This window comes from Micropterus dolomieu, linkage group LG09 (assembly GCF_021292245.1).
Source record: "Micropterus dolomieu isolate WLL.071019.BEF.003 ecotype Adirondacks linkage group LG09, ASM2129224v1, whole genome shotgun sequence".
NCBI classification, from domain to species: Eukaryota; Metazoa; Chordata; class Actinopteri; order Centrarchiformes; family Centrarchidae; genus Micropterus; species Micropterus dolomieu.
Window position 1 is genome coordinate 7,241,272 of NC_060158.1, and position 24,418 is coordinate 7,265,689.

Consider the following 24,418-nt stretch of genomic DNA (forward strand, 5'->3'; position numbering starts at 1 on the left):
TTACTGACATGGGTGGTTTATGAGGACACAGGGAAAATATTTAATGTCAACTGTCCCTTTATTCAGTAACTTATACCCCAGTAATTGTTGAGTCTCTTAGGAAACACTGTTTTTAAATGCTTTTATTCATAAAGAACATACAATAGAAAATACTCACAACCTTGGCATCCATACTCTAAAGGACTGGGGTTAATATAACCAAGACATACATGAAGGGACAGTATTTAACTTTCTTTTTTTTATACAATACCTGGTGGTTATGCAAAACACTCAAAGTCTCAGAAGACGCTTTGGATGAAATAGCATGTCTAAAATCCTCAATCCTCAAATTCTTTTGCTCAATTCAGTGTGTTCAGAGAAGGGACTAGACCTTTAAAGGTAAAATTATCTGTTGAGCAGTGTGTGTTGAAGCAAGGTTTTTTGTGCGAATTGATCTTGTAGATTTTGGTTTGTTGGAGAAGCCTCTCAAACAGCAATTCTACCAGCTATAGATATAAAGGAAACATCCACAGCGTATTAAAAACAGCAAAGGTATTGGGTCTGGAAATAAACGTGGGCTTTTTCACTGACAAACTGAATCCAAATCATGGCATTGATTAAATCTGTTGAGCACAACACACAATGTGTGTTGAAGAAAGTTTTTGTGCGTAAATTGATCTTGTACATTTTACCGTGACTTGGAGAAGCAATTCTACCCACAGAAATGGAGGAAAAATCCACAGTGTATTAAAAGGGTATTAAAATCTGTAAAAATATTGGGTCTGGAAATAAGCATTGGCTCTTTCACTGACAAACTGAATCCAAATTATGGCATTGATGAAACTAAACTGTTAATTTGCCAGTGAACACCTACATTACAAAAAGCCCAGTTTCCGTTTGTCTTCTGGGGTGGACATTTGCTCACCGACACCAACAGAAATAAAAAAATGTTCCCCATTATAGCTCAAACAAGAACAAAATAACCCCGAAAAAACTTTCACAGGAATTTAACGAATCATAACACGTGGAAGGAAAAAAGTAGCCATGATAAGCAACCATTCACTGGATAAAACACCAAAGGACAGCTACGTGTCCTGCTGAGGAGAAGTAAAAAGTCCGAATGCTGAGCTGAGTCTTGCATCTCACCTACACAAACACTGCATTTGAAGATCTCTAAATCCTGATCAACGTGTAGTTTAGGAAGTATGACTTTCTTGGCAGTTCAAGCACACTGTATTTATGTATGTGAGATTTATTCCGTCCATTGATGTTTATTGGGCTATGTTTTGAATGAACATTTCAGTTTATTTACAAACATTTACACCACAAGCTGATGTTGCACCAATAAAGCTCATTTCATCACTCTGAATCCCCATTGTCCTCCTCGTCAGGTATAAATGGCGGGTCACTGGAAGTCTGCTTCTCCGTCCCTCCGTCTTTCCTCGTCTTTAGATGCAGCTCTCTGACGGTGAGGATGCGGATGAGCATGGCTTCCATGGTGCTATCATCCAGAGGGGTGGAGGAGAACCACAAGGGGCTGTTGGGGACGCAGCAGCGCTCGGGGTGAAGGTAGAACAGGTTGGTGCGCTGCTTGACCGACTCCGAGCTGGATGGCAGACAGTTGTTAATGTCAACATAGGAACCAGGGGATTGAGGAGACCAATGTGCAGCACTAAGTTTCAGTTTAGTCTCACGTGTATGATAGAAACATTAAAAAGGAACTTGGTAGGACAAGACAGTCGAAGAAAGGCAGTGGGTATAAATAATAAATGGACTGTACTTGTATAGTGCTTTTCTAGTCTTCATGTCACATTCACCCTATTCACAGACTGGCTGGCTGTGTGATGCCAGAAGGAAGACACCACCTGCTCATCGGAAAGGTAGCAATTTGGATACAGTGCCTTGCCCAAGGACACTTCAACACGCAGGGTGGGGGAAGCCTGGGATCTCTAACTTCAAGCCACAGCCACCCCACATAGGCTTGGGCAAAGTTACAGTTTTTTAAAAAGTGGCAATACAGGAAATGAGAGTATCATACTAACAATATCCATTACAGCCCAAGACAAGTTCCAACAGCTAGTTAAGCTTATTTCAGAATGAGTTGAAGTAAGCAGATGACTTCAAACAGCCCGAGACATTTAAGAGTTCAGTGTGGTACTATACTCACCACTTGGAGAGGTAGAACTCGTAGAGTCTGACTGGACAGCGGAGAGGGTTCTCCGTGTTCTCCATCATCTCCAGAACATCGTCTTTACTCTCCTCCTCCTTACGCTTCTTTGCCGGAACCTCTGGATCTGTACACAAATACAAATACACTTACAGCATTTCTACTATAAATCTATTTCAGGTAACTGTTGTGGTAGCACTTTTTAACACAGAACTGCAGGTAAATATATTATTAATGAAAACTATAATTGGAATAACACTAAGGGGCTTTCTTATTGCCTTCTCAGACGGCTCTGCAACAAACCAAATAGATCCACAAATTAATGAAATAATTATCTCTTGTGAGAATTTACTGTCTACAGTGTGTGTTTTTTTAAAACAGCAGACTAAAACTGTCTTATATGCATTATGGTAAAAATTCAGGTTTTAATCAGGTTCAGGACTCTCAATCAAAACTACACAAATGTGCTGCTGCATATGTATTTTGAAGTTTATGCTGGCCTTGGTGCCAATTGCTTTTTCTTTATGTAAAATTTAATGGTTCAGATTTTTAGATTTTTCTGCAATATCTCCAAAAGTTTCATGATCATTTGTGCAGCTTTTCAGCACACAATCAGGTAATGTGAATGATCTTTTGCAAAACATTTCTGCATGTAAATTGCTTGACTTCCTCAAAACCATTTATATAAAAGCACAGAATTTGTGATGGTTAAAATACAAATTTGAGGATTCCGATGTAAGAGGACTGTTGATGTGTTTTAATATTATAAAGTCTATGTTATTACGTTAGATGTTGGTATGGATCAAACAAACTCTCAGCCACTTTGGTACCTGGCTCTGCCTCATTTATGGATATCGGGGGGTAGAAGCGCAGGAAGGTGGTCTTGGTGTTGTTCTGGTTGGTTTTGGTGCAGCGCATGACATGGGCGAAGGACAGCTGGCGGTGCTGCTCCACCGTGGTGAAGCCAAAGTACTTGCAACAGAAGAAGAGCAGAGTGTTGAGGAGGACAATGGGAGAGTACGCTCCCAACTGTTTACAGTCCCACAGGAACTCCTCCTCCACCCTTGAATGGATATAACCTGCAAAGAGGGAGAGGGACCGGTTTCAAATCTGGAAAAATGTGGGTATGTTTGTGTAAAACAGAAACTGACAAGAAGACAAACTGAATATTTGACGAAACAAAATGTAACATATATAACTCACCACTTGATGTGACTGAGGGCTTGAAAACTCTCAGCATATTAGTGAACTCAGTGGAGAACTTGTTGTAGAACCGATCCATGAATATGTTCTCCACACGACCGTTCTCAAACAGGTACTACAGAGAGACAAAAGGTTACAATGAGAATACCTGCCATATTTTTTCCTACAATATATTATTTTGTTAGTTGTACTTGAGCAAAGCACAATTGCTGGCCATCCAATTATTACTGTTAAAATCATTGTCAAGTTTGGACTTGAGCGAATGTGTGAAAAGTAAAGTGGTGATGTTCAGTCGGTATGTTTGATTTTGATATGATGGGGACTGTTCAGAGATGTTTGTCCATCTCTTTTAGGGTTTTTACCCAGGGGGGTCTGTTTTAACTGCACCGTGCCAAGTCAAGCTGTGATGATGTGTTTCTACTGCAGCCTCAGCAGAAGATAACAAGCCGTGAGCCGTGCTGCTTTGGTTCTACTTGGTTTTGGCTCCAACTACAGCTAATCCGTGATGGTCCACGCCCCTTAGCCGTGTCATCAGTAGCTAAACCTATGTGTATCTGTGCGGGAGACTGGAGAGAAAGCTCAGTTTTCTCTCTGTAGTCAGCTCTCAGTACTTTTTTCATGTCTTCATGAAACTGTGTGTTTTGCTGATTAATATCACTCCTGTGTTCCTGTATGTACTTTCACATATCAGCATTATTCTACTGTTTAGTGATCACTTTCAGCCATATTGGATCTCTGTTATGTTACTGCTAGTGTGTACCCAACTTTTCCTGCTGTTGTAGCTTCACATGAAAACTTTCTACTGGCGGGATGGTGGGATGCTTTTATTGTGAAAAGTTATAGGAAATACAATGTGTCAGCAAATTAGCGTTGCTCTTCTATAATAACAAAAGGTCTAATCAACCAGATATGGAAATATTATGCGCTATTCGGTACAGAAAAAGTGAGCAGAACAGGGCTGCAGGCGACACCTACAACACAACATGGTTAACAACTTCACCTTGCTGCGCCGGGCAGTGGAAAAAACATGCGCACTTTGCAGGCATGGCTTGACTGCTTGTGGCCGTTCACTGACCCCACTTATGTGTTGTGTATAACAAATATCTTGCCTGTTGAATGCCGAGGCAGAGGTAGAACAGGCTGTCGGGGGAGTAGGGCTCTCCATTCGGTCGTTTCACCTCAGTGATAAAGCAACAGAGGCCATAGCTCAGCTCAGCAGTAGTAGAGCGAAGAACGTCCTCCTTCAACTCCATGGGACGGGCTGAAATCAAGATGTAAGGAAATCTTTACATGTTTGTTTTTGATGTGCAATGTCAAACTTTATATAAAGAATCTGTGCAAAGACACACAAGACAACATAAGAATATCACAGTGACAACAATAAAAACATTCCACTTTCATAACAAATAATTACTGCTCATAATCTTATGTCAAGTAACCGGACTTTTAAAGTCCGCTTTAGTGGTTGTATTTACTGTATATCCAAACTTACAACCAAAGCGTGGTTTCTCCAGGTTGGGTTGAGTTTGCCTCCACTGGATCCATCGCTTCCAGGCATCAACGCCGTACTGACTCTTCAGTTTTGGCACGTCTAAAGGCACGACCTTGTTGAAAGGAGCTCTTTGAGACGACGCTTCAGCTGCCTTAGATGTTCGTTGTGACTTACGACCCTTGGACAAAGTGGAGACACAGAGGAGGGTGAGTCACGGATATGACCACTGTGAGACAAAGTGATGTGAGCACATGGTAGGCAAATACCAATCAGATCTTTAAATGCACAAGCAGCATCTTATCTCTTTTCCCAGGCACTTACCTTCTTTTCTCTGGCTTTCCTGTGAGCTTGTCGTCGTCGTGGAACAGCAGGCGGAGGGCTTGGGGATCTCTGGGAATGCTCTCTGAGCCGAGCCATATTCTCCAGAGTTTCTAGCAATGACACCAGATGAAACATTAGACCAAGCACGCCAAAGCCAAACCAGTGTTTGGAGGTTATTGATGTCATTTAGGACTTTTTTTTTTCCTGGCCGCACATGCAAAACAAAATGTATAATTAAACTCCTATTAAATACAGGTCAAGGTGGAGATGAAACTCAAACAACCTTCATGCACTTAACAAATCTGTACATCTCATCTGCTCACCAACAGTGAAGTCAGCTTCGATGTCCATGGCAGGGGGTGCTAGAGGTGGGGGCTCGGCGTAAGGCTCACTGGACATGCCCACAGGAATGTCTAGAATCGGGTTGAGCTTCTCGGGGGCGAACGGTTGACTGGGAGACCTGAGACCTGTGTCGGAAGATGCTTCCTCCCAGTTGTTGAGGAAACTGGCCAAGTCGTCCGTGTCCAAGTCGTCACTGTAGTTACTGGCGTGGTCTGTGAAACATACACAAGGGGAACTCGTCAGTCGGTGAAAAACATTTTTCTCATATTAAAAACATACAACTTGAAGACATTTGAGGGAAAGAAATTGACGTAACACTGAAAAAGTAAAAGGTCATGGATAAAATCCTAATATGCAGTACACAAGAGACTGTACATCCGGTTGTCATATTATTTTATAACCATATGATTAAAATTATTATTTAAAACAACTGTGGAAAAAAGCAGACTGGCTGCAATCTGAAGTGAATAAAAACATTTTAAAAAGATGGTCTTTGCTATACTGACTAAAAATCATTAGAAATATGCAGTAAGTATCGAAGTACTGGCTCTTCAATTGTTGACATGATCATTAATTGGTAAATGCTCCGTATTTGTATAGCACCTTTCTAGTCTTTTCTACCACTTAAAGCGCTTTTACACAACATCTGAATTCACACACATACACTGAGCCCAAATGCTCAAACAGAAACTAACATTCACACACATTTATACACTGACGTCAAACAGCCACCAGGGGAAATTGGGGATTCAGTATCTTGTCAAGGACACTTTGACATGCAGTCTGGGGGAGCCGGGGATTGAACCACCAACCTTCCGACTAACCCGCTCCATCTCCTTAGCCAGCCGCCAATCACCCATTCTTAGACCTCTAAAAACGTGTTTTCCCCTTGTTTTTTTTGACTGACTGTTTAACAGCAGCACTCTCAATTGTTTGTCCAGTTTTATAAAACCATTATTTCTCTATATTCCACTGTTTCTCTTACCAAATGTTGCAGGTGCTTCTTGTCTCTCTTTCTCCACCACTTTCTCCTTTGTTCTCTTCTGTTTGTCATTCTTCTCCTCTTCTTCTGCAACCATCTCAGCCATGAGGATGAGCTCCGCCTCGAAGGGGTCGGACGGTATCTTCTCTTTGATCTCCTGGATGGTTTCTACGATGCGTTCAGCGCTGTCCATTGTCACAGGAAGGAACATGGGCACAGGCATCTGTAGTGGACAGAGTAAGAATTTAATGAGGACGAATACACTGAATGTTAACTGTTTCAGAGTGTTGTGTTGTCTAATATACAGTTTTCATTTTGTAATCCTTCACTTTAGGAACTGTTCACACAAACACTAAAGCCAGAGTTGGTTGTAGTGCGTTTGACGTACCGGTACTGGCAGGCCCACAGGTCTGGGTGTACACTGGCTGTACATGTTCATGGGTACAGGAACATATACCGGCACTGGGATAGGCACAACCATGATTTTAGGGAAAGCATCATCTACAGAGAGGGGGGAAAAAAGGAAGGGAATCTTAAATTGTGATGATTTACTAAATGCTTCAATATGAGCAAGGATAGTGTCCTCACTTACGTATAAGTATTTAGTCTGGATATAGACACAAACATTTAGAGCCAGCACATTCAAAAGTTGTTCAAATCCGTGACTTAAGGATAGGACTGAGCTTCAAACTTGAGTGGAGAACAAATGCAAGACCACCACATAGCTTGGTATTTGCTGGGAAAAAACCCATCACATAAAAAATTTTAAAAATAAAAACAAAACACACAAACATCTTATTGGGTCATATTGCCAACTAAATGTTATGAATTATTCTATTTGCTTGTCAAAGAACTAAAACTTCCAAGAATGCTGAGTATATCCCTTTATGAGTAGGGGAAAACAGAACTGAAAAACTGAACTGAAATAGGACAAACTCACTATATCTATATCAATATAGAAACGATGATCGAATATCAAATACAAAAACCAGCAATGTCATCTGCGATTAGTGTGTTAGTCTGTCCTGCCCCTGCAGGTTAACAGACAGCTGTAGAGCACATGCTGTTACCACAGAAGACTGTGTCTGTGTGTCGCTTTTACCTGTCTGTGCTTCAACATCGGCTGTCTGTGTTTTACAGGAGACCCCTTTGTTCTGCACCAGCGGTCTACAGAGCAGAGCCTTGTTCTTCAGGATTTTGGGGCCAGGAGGAGGATAAGTTTTCACTGGATCTGTCTGAATACTGATCTGAAGGATAAACAAAAAACAGAATAATATGTACAGACTGATCGTGAACCAAAGTTCCATTGTTTTGTTGATGTCAGTTTGTCCTCTTGTCATCTTGATCCCAAATTTGAGTTAAACTTGGGCTGGCTCAGTGTTTTTACACATCCCACAGCATCGTTTTGTAAAATAAATGTGCTTCCTTCTGTTGTACTGTGCAATACATGTTTTTGTGAACTCTCTTTATTGATTTTTAAGTAATTGCAAACAAAACGAACAGACAGCTTGGTCATATTTCACATAAAACAGTTCAGAGGCCTGTGCTACGAAGCTGGATTTGACCTTAGCGAGGAACATTCAGGTTTAACCCTGGGTTCTCAGTCTTACAACAACGGTTCACTTCTTACCAGGGTACATCACAATGGTAATGCTGATTGGATAACCTGCTTTGGTGATCAATGCCATAAAAGCACCACCTCCTGACCAATTAGTTCTCTTGGAAAATGACGATGGGATGACTGGACTGTTTTTTATACTTTTACGTATGCTGTGGGTGATGTGGAAATACTTCTGTATTCAAGACTGACTAAAGCACCGAAGCCTTGTACTTGACATGACAGTAAGCCTACTTACTTACCGCTTTAAAATATGTTTTTATATTTACTTCTTATTTGCTTCCAAGTATGTTTCACACATCCTGTCAGAGCCATAAAAAAAATAAAATTAAAATATTGTTCTTTTTTGTTATGCTAAATATGACGAGCATATATTTTGGTATTCAAATTAAGATTTTTCTTATTTATTATAACTTTAAAGTAGAAACTTTAATGACTCTGGTCACGATTAGAAGTGGGCGTTTACAGGGCGATGCAACCTGGCAGTTGCAGGTTGTCGCAATGTACTTCCACCTTTTGCCATTTGGGCATCGCGCAGGTTATGCGGGTGAGTTTTCAGTAAATGTTGAACTGAAGTCGTGGTTAAAATAGAGTCTTTCGAACACAATTGGAGCACTTTCTATGAATGGATTTTTCATTTTGTTGCTTTATGAAGTTAATTTAGAGCAATGTTTGGAAAATGTTTGAGTGCGTTTAATAAATCAGTGGGATTTTAGAAGTGACGAGAAGTTCTTGAAAGTGAGTCGAACGACCACTTATTCAGTGCCCAAAGCTTTTAATCTCAATATGCACACAGCCACACAGCCGCTGCAGCTGAAGGGATAAGGCTAACATTGTCCTACACACCAGATTACATCTAAGCAACACATTAAATTAATGAAACAAAAAATGTAAATATAGTCAGATCTACTTGAGCCCCAATGATGGGCAGAGATAACATAGGCCCGTAAACTTAAGCATTCCCATATGCGTGATTTTCTGTCGTCCTGCATTTGACTAGTTTCTTTGAGCCTAGTCGAATGTAAAGCACTGCCTCACAAAGCAGAAATGTATACATTAATAATGAATCTTACTGTATATAAAATACATAAACGCCAACTTACATGTCCAGTCTTCTTTGATTGAAAGACAGAGACTGTGCCTGTGGAGACAATGACAAAATATGATACCTCAACAATAAACACCGGCAAGATGTTTGACATATAGTACATAAATAATTGCATCTGTGTGTGTTCTTTTGGTTTGTACTTTGCTGGGCAGATATGTCAGAAGCATTGGATTTCCCTGTTGGAGTGCCTGCAAGCGAGATGACATTGGCGATGACAGGTGTGGGCTCCCCTGTTTCTGTAGTACAAAACACCAGGAAACACAGAGGAGTCAGGGGGTCTATTACGGAACAATTTCTTAACTGTATAATTATAAAATCAGGATTGAAACCACAACGCAGAAAAAAATTATAAAGAGAAATGGCAACAATAATTCGCACCTCTGAGAACCTCGCCCTGCGAAGCCACTTTATCGCAGCAGAACTGAAGCAGACAAAGCAGGTCACAGAAGTGTTTGACCTCTCCCAGCATGGGAAGACTCTGCTTCAGTTTCCCTTTGCGGCCGCAGGTGTCACACTTTGCAACCTGAGACAAAACAACAAGTAAACGTTTAGCTATGGCAGAGCGGGATCATCGCCATCGTTTTAGTGCAACTACGATTTTAATATATGCACTGAGGCTTGCTTACATGGCAGAAGAGCATGGTGTATTTGGACCTGCACTCCTCAGAGCAGAACTCCTCAGTCGAGCCTCCATACTGTGCTGTCACCAGCTTCTTGGACACACAATGGCAGTAGACGCAGGAGTGACAGTGTCTCCCCCAGTTTTTAGTCAGGTCATGTCGAAAGAGGAGCTTACAGCCTGGGAGGAGAGAGAAGAGAGACTCAGGGACAGTGCAGTTTCACGCCTCTTCAAGATACAAGCGTGTTGTGTAAATAAGGGAACAGAAGAACTTGTAAATAAATATATATATGCAAATTTTCATGTGTAGCTCTGCCGAGAAGAAGTAAGACATTTCACAAACCAAGATACAAAACCCCGTCATATCAAACTATCTCCTTACCGTCGCTGCAGAAGAAACAGTCTTTGTTGTTGATTCTCTTGGCGTCTCTGGTGATCTTTTCAATCTTACAGTATTCACACAGGCTTGTCACAAAGTTGGCTTTCTTGAACTCCTGGGCACAGTCCATGTTACACACGAAAACAACCTTGTCCTGCACACAGAGAATCACGCACAGATATGTCAGAGAGTGCACGTAACATTTTATCAACTAACAAGGCTACTAATGTGAATATCTTTAATCAATTCTCTAGTTTATTTAGTTCTTTTTCTCTACTATTTTTTAACGACTGACACTGAAAGGTTGTTGTTCAATGAAAACTCCAGCAACAACAATGGAAAGACACTCAGTTACCAGTTTATTAGGTACACCTAGCTTAATCTAATGCAGTGGTTCTCAAACCGTTTCATGTCAAGGACCCCTAAACTGACACAAATTAGACCATGGACCCCCCATTTAATTTTGTCCCAGGATTACCCACCTGATAGGATTCCCCTTTTTGCTGGGGACCCACTCAAGTAGCCCTGGGGATCCCCGGACCCCACTTTAAGAACTTCTGATCTAATGCAGTCTAATATACAAGAGTCCTGTAATAAATCCTATGTTCATGAAGGTTACATGTAAACATAAGGTAGATTCTTGCCTAATTCATTCACACACACAAATCACAAGGTAGAAGTTAAAAGGGGTAAATTGTCCCTGCTGAGCTTAACTGAACTGTCTGTCGCTGTTCTGAAGAAAGTGCTGGCAAATGCACGGGTCAGTGCGCTCCCCAACATTCACACTTCTCCTCATCTGAGCATGGGCAACAAGGCTTTTGCACAAAGACCGTTATGAAGGTAGACTTTATTGCAGGACTGTTACATTAGACTAGGTGTACCTAATAAACTGGCAACTGAGTGTAGTCCAGGACTTTATCCTTTTTTATGTATTTTAGAGTCATATCAAAATGTTTTGGATAAATTAAACCAAAGATCAAAGACCTAAATCTGTAGCCATCAGTCTGAAGTGTCTCCAATCACTCTGACCAGTTATTTATGCAACACTGAAGGTTTAACTCCAACTGCCTGTCTTGGGAATATAAGAACCCACAGTTTAGGCTGAGAGACAAAAATCTTGTTTTAAACCACACACACAACTTACCTTGATCTGGATGAGCTCGGGTTTAAAAGTTATGCTGCGGGCACACTGGGAGCAGTTTAGTTTCTGGGGTCCTTTGGGTGCGTCTTGCTGAGGTTGGGTAGGAGTAACAGCCTGAACCTCAGATCCAGCTGGCAACTTGGTAAAAACATTCACCTGTTTCTGGGACTTCTTGAACTTGTCCTATGACACACAAAAAAACAATACAAGAATCTTGAGTGAAAACCAGTACGAGAAAGGTTCATTTCTACTGTAGAGTAAACAACAATACTGAGATTATTAAAATAAAAATAAATTAAATTAAAACAGCAAAACACAAAGTGTGTGTCCTCCACAAATGAATACTTCAGAATCTGAATCAGCTTTATTGCCAAGTAGGTTTACACACACACAAGAAATTTGCTTTGGTATCTTTGTGCATAACAATAAACATAGTTGGTAGAAAATATGAGACAGTAAGTACTGCAGGTGAAGAATCTTAAATATAAAACTGACAATATAAAAAAATATAAATGAATAATAATATACATATAATATAACAACCATATTTGTACAATATGGTTGTTATTTAAATGACAAAACTTCCTCAGCTACCACTTGAGTTCCTGGGAGATGATGGTGCCAAAGAAGAGGAAGGACTCCACAGTGTCGACTATCGAACCACACAGGGTGACTTAACAACCACTTTGATTTGAGCTGCATTTGTAAGGTCAGCCCCCTAAAGGTCGATGACTCAAGTTGTCATAAGACGCAGAGTCGACTCACATTTTATCAATCAGCGTCAGAGAACTATTAACATCAACAGTATCCAATTGTACAAGCAGTCGATATTGACTAGCAGCTACATACAGCATGCTAACGTCGATAGCGTTGATCAAATCTGTTGTAAGTGAGTGTGTGTGTGTGTGTGTGTGTGTGTGTGTATGAGAGAGGCAGGGAGGGGCTGAGCGAATCAATGAAAAAAAGATATCACCCATTTAAAAAAGTAAAGAAAAAAAAAAAAATAGACAATCACTATGTGACAGTCAGTCCTGATACTTATGCGGGTCTGTACTAAATAAATCAATGTTAAGGGAAACACTGCTCTCAGCTCCGTTGCTGACTGTCAATTAAACTACTTCTGAACCAGTACCTGGTACAGTGTGACTGACAGCAGGAGAGACGTGCCTCAATGCACTAGAATTTTATAACTGAAATATGAGCAGGAGGCACACTTTCAATTTCTCTGACTGTGTGGAAATCTGATGTTTTCACTTTTCATTATTACATATATAGGCTGATTTAGGAGTTGAACTCTGCTGAACTGACACCAACTGAGCAGGAGAGTGAATGACTCATTTGTAGATAAGGTGTATTGGAGAAATACCATCAGTAATAATGTCTTTAGTCAAACAAAAACTATCTATAAATTGAGAAAAAGCACAAGCACATGACATAATTTAATAAACCAATCTTCGGAACCTACTTCACACCTTGTTTGGTCAGTTATGTGGAGGCGAGAAAGGGGCCACGGTGTGAGCTCTCTCTTTACCATTCTTCACACCACAAATTTCACTTTTTATTTGAACAACCAGGTGGAGAAACTACAAATGTCTTTGAGGACAAGACGTCTTATGTAACTAGTTCAAATTGAGCATAACCTGACCCTTACAGTCAGTAAACCTCATTACCTGAAAAGCCATGACACAAGGTAGAGTGCAGAAGTTCCTGATGGAGGTATCAGACATGGCCAGGTGGTAGGCCGGTACGGTGTTTTTCCCACAATTATCACAATTCAAACGTGTACCTGTGGAAAAGTTTTTAATTTTTAGTCGTTTTTTTTTTGTTTTTGTTTTTTTTTAAGACTGCAGTATTAAATGCCAAAATGAAGGAATCTCGTCCAGTACCTGACGCACTGACAGTCTGGACCTTGAATGCCATCACACAACTGCTGCTACAGAAGAGGTTCACAGAATCATCGCTGTTTTTGATTTCAACCATTTCTGCCAGCAACCGGGTAGTGCGACACATCAGACAAGGCACGGTTGTCTTGGTTTTCTATTATGAGATAAAAAAAATTAAATAAAAAGACAGAATGTAAAGAAAGAAATTGACAGACACTAGAGATGTTTAATACTCTTGTACATTGTGTTAACTCACGCTACACATTTTCTAATCAGCCTTTGTGCACGGCCAGAATATGCAACTTTTAAACTGAATAATTATAATAACTGACCTTGAGTTCACACTCAGGTTTTGTTCGTTGTCAATTGCAATAAAGATTATTCAAACAGACAGACTGCATCCTCAACAGTGTTGACAAAAAGAAAGGCAGCCTTACTTTGTGCATCTCAACTATGAACAGAAAGTAAGAAGAAAATAAGAAAGAAGACCAAGACAACATGGTGTCAAGTTCACAGCACAGTCAAGACTAGAACTGTAGCTACAGCATCTAAATACGACTCCAGTAATATTAAATTAAGCCACTACTTTAAAATGGAACTATAGACGGTAGCCATGAGGGAAATCGGACCGCGCAGCTGTTCAAACTGTAAGATAGCTGACCAAAATGTTTGATCCATCTGATCATTCGAGAGCCAGATCATTACATTCAGAGTCATCACTTAAATGACATCTGATTTGGCAGAAATTTGTCTCGACTCTAAAATGTATCAGGCTTTAATCAGTACAGTGTCTGCTTGGCTTAAGGCACATAACAAAAGGACATCTCTCCCTTATATCTTTTACAGTTTTAGCTGACATTCTTCAAAAGGAGCAGGTCACGTTTTATGACACCCGAGCCATCAGCTGGGTGCCATCTGCACCAGTCTGACTCAAATTAGTGTGTTTTGTTTTCTTTTTACTGCCAATTTTCATACCTCTTTGTACTTGGCCAGACACTCTGCATTGCACAGAGTTTTGTTGCCGTCTTCCACCTTCAGCATGAGCGGTTTGCTGTGGCAGTAGGAGCCGCAGTTCACGCAGCCGGCCAAGGACAGGTTGTTCACTGTGCGGAAACGGTTAAAGCAGGCGTCACTGCAGATCTTGTGGACAGCACCGCTCAGGACCACCTCATGTTTGCTCTGCAGAAGAGACGACAAAAGAACATTGTGTTATTTCAGAGATTATCCTTTCATTTACGAAAGTGTAGTTTATAGGGGAATCGAGGTAAAAGGTTCTTACTGTTATATGCTGAATAATTTCACAGGAAAATCCCAAAACCAAAACAGGGCCTATATGTCCTGATAAACTGGCTATCAGCCCAGAAAAAAATGTATTCTGATGCGAATGACTTTTATTGAAAAACATTTTTTCTTTATTTGTTTATGGCTGGATTTACTATTATTCATTTGTCGATAGAGAAAAATTAATATGCATCTCAACTGAACATCTTCAGGTTTTGGGCATGTTGGTCAGACAAATCTAGAGACTGAAGACATCACCTTTCACTATTCTTTCACATTTTATAGACAAAATTATTAAAAAGTCACCAAGAAAATAACTGTCAGGTTAACAGACAATGATTATCATCATTAGTTGCAGCCTTATTCTGTTTTGACTTACAATGCAGTATCTGGTACACATGCTGCAGAGTGACTGTGGTGCTATTGGTTGCGGTGGTTTTTTGACATTGATGTTTTTTTTGTAGTTGAAAGAGGTCAGGCAGGTCTGGCTGCAGAATTCCTTCATGGCTCCTTTAGCATCTGGAGCCAGAATGACGTCCTGAGGCCGGAATATCAACCTGGAAGAATCAGAAGAGATCAATACAAGATCCAATTCCCAGAGTAATAGTCAGTTTGGGTCATGACCACAATTAAGATTCTAAAATTAATCTCAAGCAGGAACCTCTGGGTCTGAAAAGTGCTTGAGCAGCATTCTTTCTAATGACAGGCAGAGGTCAATTTCTCTCCATTGTAGTCAATGCGAAAATTGCCCTACTTCTCACCAGATTTATTACCTCAGTAAATCCTTATGGATTTGTGGTCTCAGTTGCTAGTTTCAAGCCTTCCTCAATACAGCATTTAGTAAATTATGTTCCCATTAAGAGTAAAATAGATGATAAAACAGGGATTTTGGGGGGCGTGGCTACCTTGTGATTGACAAGTGGCAGGCTGTCAATCAAGACAGAAGCGAATTGTATCCACATTTAACTTTCCCTTAGATACATTTTGTTTTAAGCCTGTTTTTCGCGAACCAAAATAAGCATCCCAATTATTATCACAGTTAATTTGAATTGCTGATGCACATTAGCAGCCAAGCTAGCTAGCGCCACGTTCTTGTCCAAATACGGTCACTTCTGCTTCCAAAAAACCTAAGATGGCAACTGCCAAAATTGCAAAATTTGAGACTTTAAAACAGTAGTCCACGTTATGGTTCATTTACCAGTATATAGTATTTTTCCTCTTTTCCTTTTTCCTCTTTTCCTCACAGAAAATTCCATATTAACTCTCTCAACAGTCACTGGTATGGAAAGGTGACTTTGTTTTTTGTTAACTCACTTTTGGCAGTTGTGGCAGGTCTTTGTGACTCCTTTGACTGTAGTGAGAGATGTGGTGAGGCAGGCAGTGGAGCAGAAGAGTGCTGGGGAGCCCTTCCTCTGGAACGCTGTCTGTCCTTTCATCAGGCTCTTCTTGCAATTGGAACAGGACATGTGCAACGCCGAGGGGCTGACGACGGGCAGTGTTTCAGCAGCTGGGGTCACAGAGAAGACCGAGCCGATCCTTAAGTCCTCCTATCAATAACAGAACAATGAGGTCAGCGATGATGCAGTGATTCCTGATCCACCAAATCTTGCCTGAAGATCTGGTATAGTAGGGAATATTTAATCTGGATATATGGGAGGGGGGTCATAATATATTCAAGGACTAGGCGTTCACATATTAGCAACAACAGATGTTCTCGTTGAATTGAGTGAGTACCGTTCACTGAGTTAGAATAAATGAATACCTGGAAATTAAAAATGTCAAGGATGTTATAAGATAAAGATGCTGATAAAGTGAGCACTGGTCATCTTGTGGCACCATGTCAAACAAATTGAATGATGAGAAATGTCCTTTATAAAGCTGTCTGTAATACTTAATGCTCCTCTCCAAAACCTGACAGATCAAATGACATCAATGAAAATTAAAAATACATTTGGTCAGATTATTACGATGGTTGTTAAAAGTGTTTTTAAAAAAAAAACAAAAAAACAAATAATAAAACAAACCTTAATTTCTTCATGCATAAGAGTTGACAAATGAGATAATTTGGAGATAATTTATTACAGTGATCTTATAAGGAAGTAACGTCATGCCCATTTATAATAAATGTTACTAGATCAGGTTGAGTGAGATTGCAGTTGTGACTTTGATGTAAAAGTCACCATGGTACTTATTTAGAGATGTGACCAAGATGTTAAATTGCCGTTGGATTTCTGAAAGGGGCTTAACTTTTAAAATCCTTCTGAAAAGATGTGTTTGTCCTACCTTTGCAGTGTTGGGCTCATCTTTCACGCTAGCTGTAGATGTCGAGGATATTAGAGCATGCTCGTACTCTTCGTCTACAGGTTCATCCTTCACCTTGACCAAAGGTGGTGAAGGAGATGACTTGACAGGCTGATTGGCAGAATGTAAGCTTTTCTACAACAGTAACAAACAGAAAGAAAACAAAATTGTTGTTGTTTAGATTAGAATCCAAAGCTTGAAAGCCCTAAAGGACATTAAAGCAAGAAATATTTGAAAGCAGCGCAGAAATGTACAAACGGCTTTAACGCCAAGGCTGGACGATATGGCCATAAATGTTATCACAATAAAAGTCTCATATCTTTCAATATCGATAATTATCACAATAAGTATACAATCGTTATTTCTTTCGAGTTTAAAGGCTGATTTTTTTCCCTGAGTGAAAGTTGAAGAGACCTGATGGTTAATTGTGGTTTAAACTCTCCTTTATGGTCAACACTTGAGGCCAAACAGTGGCCAACTTAACAAATCTGAGGCAGAACATTCAAAACAATTATAATAAAATCTTGTCAACAAATATACACGAGTAAAATTAAGTAAAAGCTTTTTCCTTTTTTCCTCAACAAAATAAACAAACATTTTTTTAATATTTATTGAACATCTGTTATATTGTTATTGAAAAAAATATATTGTGATAATTATTGTTATTGTTTTTAATTGTCCTGCCCCATTTGACTCTAGCCTGTTTTAATTTCCACACTAAAGTAGATCTTTCTTATACTTACATTGTCCGATAGCTTAACTACTTTCAACCCGTTCATCATGGTGGCAGGAGATGAGCTGTTCCTTCCTACAGCAACATGAGCAACATGTGAATACGGGTGCAAAGCAGGTAATAAAGAAAATACATACATGCAGAAAACAAATCACCCATTGCAGCAGTGACGTACAAATAACTAGATAAGATCACAGCCAGAAATTTGAGCAAAATTGAAATTTAATCATAACCAGACAGTTTGATTTCTGATTTCTAGTGTCCTGGATTAGATAATACTTTATATAGTACAGAAGTATACATCCCAGCATTTAATGATGAGACGTGTACTTGTCAAAAGTGCCAATGCTGGTAGGTTTGTCTCAGCCATTTCAAGAGCTTATAAGACTCCTTAAGGGAGCTGAAAAACTTGTCTGGTGGGTAAAATTGTGCAAGTGAGATCAGAATTTCATGTTAATTACACACTGTTGGCTTTTCATTTTTACTTCACACCACGCAACATTGCTCTGAAGTCACTCACCTGCACTGGTCGTGGCTTCAGACGATGGAGACGAGCTGGACTGCATCGACTCTACAGCCACTTTGACGTCCTCCTCTGCGGGTGGTGGTGACACAGTGGGTTTCACATCAGTTTCCTCCTTAACAGAGTTACTGTGCTCTGCCTCTGAGGCTGTTCGGGAAATAAGAAAAAAAAAAATAGTGTGACTCCATAGAGCAGTGCTTTCAAGAAAATATCTCAACAGGAAAAGCAGGATTTGGTGACTGTGTAGGCGATAGGGGCGGATATTGTTTTAATTTGATCTATTCCAACCCCTTCACCACAAATCTCGTCATATTGGTGGTGCTTCCTCCATTGCACAAAATATCCTCACTGCAGGTGTTTTTTAGTGAAGCTAAGCCAAACTTTGGCGTGTTTGATGCAATTTCTGCCTTTTGTGCCTCAATTTATGTTGGAAATGTTTTAATTGATACAAAGGAAAACACAAAATTCAGGTGGCAGGTGACAATTCAAAATATAAAAATATAACAGAATATAATACAGGCTTTAAGATGTGTTTTTCCTGTAGATCATCTTTTCTCATGTAATATCGTCCCTGCAGAGTCAGCACACTCGCAGGCTTGATTTAGTTGCCTCCTCTGTTTGGCAAAGTAACCTCTTTTTGATTATGCCAGATTTTCACCCTCAATGATAAATTAATTAATTTAAATGGAGCTATAAATACTTCGACTTTAATAAAAGTTCCTTTGTTTCAGCAGGTTTTCTGCTCCTGTTCAAAACGTTCAACATTCAAAATCTATTTAATTAATCAACTAACATCACCATTTAAGGAGAATTCATTACGTTTTAAAAGTCCTATACTCTGCTGTGCATTACATAATTGCTCTGCCGATACGGTAGCATCCTCTTCAGGCCATCTGACAGAAACAAAACTCCGTTTGGGACTGCACTGGATGACACAATGAGGTGAACTAAGTGAAAACAATTATGATCAGGCTGAAATCTCACCAAAAATTCACACACAAGCATCTCCAGTAAAGTATAGTTCACGGTCCCAAACAGAAGACGTTTATATTGCAAAACTCTACCAGTTACATTACCACTCCGTCACAAACTTGCTGCGACTCACAGCCTGAGAGGACGGTTCACCTGATTACTATCACGGCATATACGTTAGCTGGATGGAGAAGATTCACAAATAGGTGTGTGAGCATGTTAAAAGTGTCGATTGCAAGAGTCACTTCCTAATCTTGGGAGATCCCGTGGCATGAGACCATATCAAGCAGCCCTTTTTACACCCGTTGGTTGAGATCGTTTCTCTGAATCTTTAACCCAAAAACTGAGTGATTAACTCATTGAGAAGAAAAACACCTGCTTTACTTTACCTGTATTTGAAATGACAGGTGACGGGCTGCTGTCCTCTTCCATCAAACTATTCTGCTCCTCCTCCTCTTTCATCTGAGCTTCCTGTTCCACCTGATCCACTGTCCCAATGTCCATCATCTCATCGAGGTCGTCCGCTGTAGAAACCCTCAATTTACAGCCAAGAGACTCCCGTTCAACGTCAATGTCCTCCTTAGCATCAATGTCTGGGTCCATCTTTTCATCTGTGTTTATCTCATTCTTGCAATCAGAAGTCTCATCCATGTTTGAGTTCTCACTGACATCAGGTCCTGTGGGACTTTCCTCTACGCTGTTGTCCTTTACTCCCACATTTTCTTCTTTTACCTCAAACTCTTCCTCAGTTTTTACCTCAGTACACTCTTTTTCAGACTCTGAGGTGCTACCTGTCTCACCACCTTGAACCAAAACTGTGCTGACTGTCTCTTCTGTCGACAAAGACATCTGTGACGGGGATAGATTTAGAGGGGATGCAGATACAGGACTAGGGACCACAGCTGCCTCCGTTTCTTGACTTTCACCATCTTTTTCAGCAACAAAGTTATTCTCCCCTCCATTTTCAGAGAGTCTAGGAGAAGCCCCGCTAACAAGAATTGGGTCTCCAACATCCCCTGATGATCCTGGCTCTGAAACAGCTTCCATGGACTCTCCGTCCGTCCCCTCCGTTACCTGTGTAAGACAATATTAATTAACATTCTGTAAAATTATTTTAAGTTTTTAATTTTGCAAGGTAGTCCAGCATAAAGTGCAATTTAATACAACCATATGTTGAACATGACAGCTATGTTGCAAAATAGGGCTGCATGATTTGGAGAAAAAAAGTCATATTGTGATTATTGTGGACAATATTGCGATACGGTCGTAACAGAACAAATGGTCTCTCTGCTTGATTATCAAGGAAAATGCACAAAATACTGACATTCTGAATTGTGTATTTCTCAACTTGAACAAAGTTAAACAATAAACCATATTTATGACAATAACTAGTAAAACAGAACAAGGAGAGCGTGTTGATCACAAGACGCGGCGGCTAGAAGGAGCAAATATTGGTACGTTGACCTCCAGGCTCTCGCTAAACTACATCTGTCCACTGCAGAGACACTATCCACAACTTAGATTTTTTTCCCCCCACAATCACACCGCCAAAACGCTAGATTGGAGAGGGGGGTTCTGTGTTCCACTGTGCTGAGTTTCTTCTTCTCCCTTAGATATACAGTGGTGTGAAAAAGTGTTTTTCCCCTTCCTGATTTCTTGTTTTTCTGTCACACTGAAATGTTTCAGATCAAACAAATTGAAAGATTAGACAAAGATAACACAAGTAAACACAAAATTTTGTTTTTAAATGAAGGTTTTAATTATTAAGCGGGAAAATCCAAACCTACATGGCCCTGTGTGAAAAAGTGATTTCCCCCTAAACCTAATAACTGGTGGGGTCACTCTTAGCAGCAACAACTGCAATGAAACGTTTGCTATAACTAGCAATGAGTCTTTTACAGCGCTGTGGAGGATTTCTGGCCCACTCATCTTTGCAGAATTGTTGTAATTCAGCCACAGTGGATGGTTTTCAAGCCTCAACCTCTTTTTTCATGCCACAGCATCTCAATCGGATTCAGGTCAGGACTTTCCAAAGTCTCAGACCCCAAAGTCTTCATTTTGTTCTTAAGACATTCAGAGGTGGATTTGCTGGTGTGTTTTGGATTATTGTCCTGCTGCAGAACCCAGGTGCGCTTCAGCTTGAGGTCATGAACAGATGGCCGGACATTGTCCTTCAGGATTTTTTGGCACACAGCAGAATATACAGTTCCATTTACCACAGCAGGTCCAGGTCCTGAAGCAGCAAAACAGCCCCAGACCATCACACTGCCACCACTATATTTTACTGTTGGTATGATGTTCCTTTTCTGAAATGCTGTTACTTTTACGCCAGATCTAACTGGGACACAATCTTCCAAAAAGTTCAACTTTTGTCTCGTCAGTCCAGAGAATATTTTCCCAAAAGTCTTGGGGATCATGAAGATGTTTTCTGGCAAAACTAAGATGAAGAACTTTATGTTCTTTTTGCTCAGCAGTGGTTTTCATCTTGGAACTCTGCCATGCAGGCCATTTTTGCCCAGTCTCTTTCTTATAATAACTTTATTTGTATAGCACTTTTCAAAACCAAGTTACAAAGTGCTGTACAGTAAAACAAACATGATCCAGATGCAAAAATATAAATGAATTAAAATAAATTAAAAATCAACAATAAAATCAGCATTAGACAATACAATAACAGTAATAATATAATGTTAACAAAAACTCCAAACGATAAAAGTGAGACTTGAGAAGAGATTTAAAGAGGCCACTGAGTTTGCCTGCCTGAGATCTCTGGGCAGTGAGTTCCACAACTGAGGGGCCCGAACAGCAAAGGCTCAGTCACCTTTAGTGACAAGGCGAGACTTTGGAACCATTAGTAGAGCCTTGCCAGAGGATCTCAGGCATCGGTCTGGCTTGTAGGGAGTTAACAAATCACACATGCAGCCAGGAGCCTGGCCATTCAGGGCCTTAAAAACAAGTAGTAAAATCTTAACATCAATTCAAAAACTCAAGTAACCAGTGAAGGGCGGTTGAGAATTGGTGTGATGAGGTCACTCCTCTTAGTGCGAGTTACAAGCTTCTTTCTGAATTTTATCTGAGAAGACACCCAGTCTAGTGGTGAGGTTTTTGAGGTAGCTAGTGCTGGTTCCGATGGGAGTAAAAACAATTATTTCTGATTTTGTGTTGTTTAACTGAAGAAAGTTATTAGACGTCCAGGCTTTTATCTTAGCGAGGCAAGAGAGAATATTGAGAGACATTGGAAGAACCAGGCCTTAACGGGACATACAATTGTGTGTCATCTGTATAAAAAAGGAAATCAATATTATAAGTCTGAATGATTTTCTTATGGTGGAGTCATGAACACTGACCTTAACTGAGGCAAGTGAAGCCTACAGTTCTTTGGATGTTGTGGGGGGTTTTATGAATGAGTCGTCGCTGCGCTTTTGGGTTAATTTTGGTTGGCCGGCCACTCCTGGGAAGGTTAACCACTGTTCCATGTTTTTGCCTGGGTGTGGCTAGAGAAATTGAACTCAGCTTTCCAAAGATGCGATATGGGTCAATCACTTTTTCACACATGGCCATGTAGGTTTGGAGGTTTTTTTCCCTTATTTCAATTTGTTTGATGAGCTGAAACATTTCAGTGTGACAAACATGAAAAAAATAAGAAATCAGGAAGTGGGCAAAAACTTTTTCACAACACTGTATCTGATGTTAAATAATTTCAGTGGGCCTCCTTTTTAGGGATGCACTGATTTGACGGAAGGCAATGTCTGTTTTAAAGCAAAAATGTAGTAGTGTGGATGTAGCTTGAGGTTACTTACAATATCAATGTTTGAGGGGTGGCGGCAGTTCAGAAACACTTAACACAACCAACTCAATCAAGCACCTCCAGAGGCATCAAGCCAAAGAAGACAATTCACATGCTCTATTTTAACACTGATATTGTATCGGTACTCTGCACCGGCCAATACCCAAAGCGCAGATATTGGTATCAGTATCAGGACTGAAAAAGTCATATCGGTGTATCCCAACCTCCTTTGGTGATACAAACACGTTTTGCTGCTGACCCTTTCAGAAGCCCGGATCCCTTTAATGCCTGGTGTAAACAGACTCTTTCCATTTTAGTAAGAATAGATGCCACCTCTGTGTCTGTTTCGCGGACAGTAAAGAATACCAACTGAATAAAGACGGAATAGATATCGAATAATTAACTGATAAAACAGCCGGTGCCGCAATATTAGCACTGATAGTGAAAGAAAGTTATCTTTGAGGCAATAAAGTTTTTGTTTTTACTGAATGGGCTGGTTTAAGGCTCATTTTGCATTCCAATATGGACTCCATCGCAAAACCAAATCCTGCAGTGTGCCCGTGCAGAACATCTAGGCTACTTAACTTTACAATGAAGCTACGTTATCTTACATGTGAGCGTCGTGCATGCATAAAAAGAGCTAAAGTCATAATAAAACTAAAACTGGCATGAGCATGAAAAACTGACATTAGCATACGCGTTATTTCTCCGCGTTTTAATCCCATGAAACCAGCACGACATAACAAGTTACGTTAGCTTGTTGCTGATACAGCAGTACTGCTCTTCACATGTAAACAACGAGCGCTACTGCTGCACAGCTGTTTAGGCATCAGCTACAACCTAAGTTGTCTTGTCCGAGCCTCGTCGTTTTGATCAACCATGGTATGATGATGTGCTAGCTAACTGCACGACCTGTAAACAAGAGATTTAGCTCACCGCTTGCTAAGCTAAGGCTAACGTTAGCTTGCTTACATATCCGCACACCTCTGTGCCTGACCATTAGCTCGCTAAGGTTAGCTAGCCTGTATCTTTAAATATACTCACACACCACAATAACTAACCACTCTGCTAATTAACTCACTACTTTGGGTTATGCTAACTGTTATATATACAAACATGAGCACATAGCAACGCTGTAAGGAATGCATAAGTTAGAGTCGTAACAACGTGCAAAAAATTACCGCGCCAGCGACTTGGACAGACGAGACTTGATTGGTGGCCAGTTGGTGTCCGTCGCCAGTTTCCGTAGCCGCCATGTTTACTCCAAAATCCCGCAATCCTTGGATGTGACAAATAAAAGACGACTTGTAAAATACACTCTACAGCCGTGCAATCCTTTCTGAACGGTTCTTCATTACATCCTTTGCACAAAGTCCAGTCTACCTTGTTGCAGAGAGCGTGTGTCTTCTTCTTTTGTTTACTTTTTGGCAGCTATTAAACTTCAGCAGCTCGCTACCGCCCCGCTGATGTAACGTGTGAACTGCTTTCAGAATCAGAAATACTTTAATGTCAAGATCTCTTCTTAAATGTGGGGAAAACAAAGAGATTGTCTTTGACTTCAGGAGAACACCCCAACACCCCCCAGCT

The 24,418-nt window shown here is 40.3% G+C and overlaps 1 protein-coding gene across 2 annotated transcripts; it reads right to left on the reverse strand.

Annotated features, from left to right (window-relative positions):
• Nucleotides 1–107: 107 nt before the first annotated feature.
• On the reverse strand, nt 108–24,242 carry zmym4.1 (zinc finger MYM-type containing 4, tandem duplicate 1). 2 transcript variants are annotated; one of them, XM_046059562.1, is made up of 27 exons: nt 24,013–24,242; nt 19,434–20,118; nt 18,070–18,219; nt 17,560–17,624; nt 16,799–16,951; nt 15,830–16,062; nt 14,895–15,072; nt 14,210–14,413; nt 13,238–13,388; nt 13,022–13,137; nt 11,355–11,534; nt 10,214–10,364; nt 9,839–10,011; nt 9,591–9,735; nt 9,353–9,448; nt 9,208–9,245; nt 7,589–7,733; nt 6,875–6,987; nt 6,490–6,709; nt 5,486–5,716; nt 5,163–5,272; nt 4,842–5,019; nt 4,459–4,610; nt 3,350–3,464; nt 2,977–3,225; nt 2,147–2,273; nt 108–1,585 (listed from the first exon to the last, which is right to left on the reverse strand). In XM_046059562.1, the coding sequence occupies exons 1-27, from the start codon at nt 24,085–24,087 to the stop codon at nt 1,339–1,341; spliced, it is 4,680 nt and encodes a 1,559-aa protein (XP_045915518.1). In that variant the 5' UTR covers nt 24,088–24,242; the 3' UTR covers nt 108–1,338. The 2 variants fall into 2 exon arrangements, with proteins under 2 accessions (XP_045915518.1, XP_045915520.1); XM_046059564.1 differs by lacking the exons at nt 13,022–13,137; nt 13,238–13,388.
• Nucleotides 24,243–24,418: the final 176 nt, after the last annotated feature.

Bases quoted from the DNA above. Each gene is read 5' to 3' on its own strand.
- zmym4.1 (XM_046059562.1), bottom strand. From the start codon at position 24,087: ATGGCGGCTACGGAAACTGGCGACGGACACCAACTGGCCACCAATCAA. The intron at 5,717-6,489 runs GTAAGAGAAACA...TATGTTTCACAG, and splicing joins AGAAGCACCTGCAACATTTG to ACCACGCCAGTAACTACAGT. The intron at 4,611-4,841 runs GTAAGTTTGGAT...TCTTGATTTCAG, and splicing joins GGAGAAACCACGCTTTGGTT to CCCGTCCCATGGAGTTGAAG.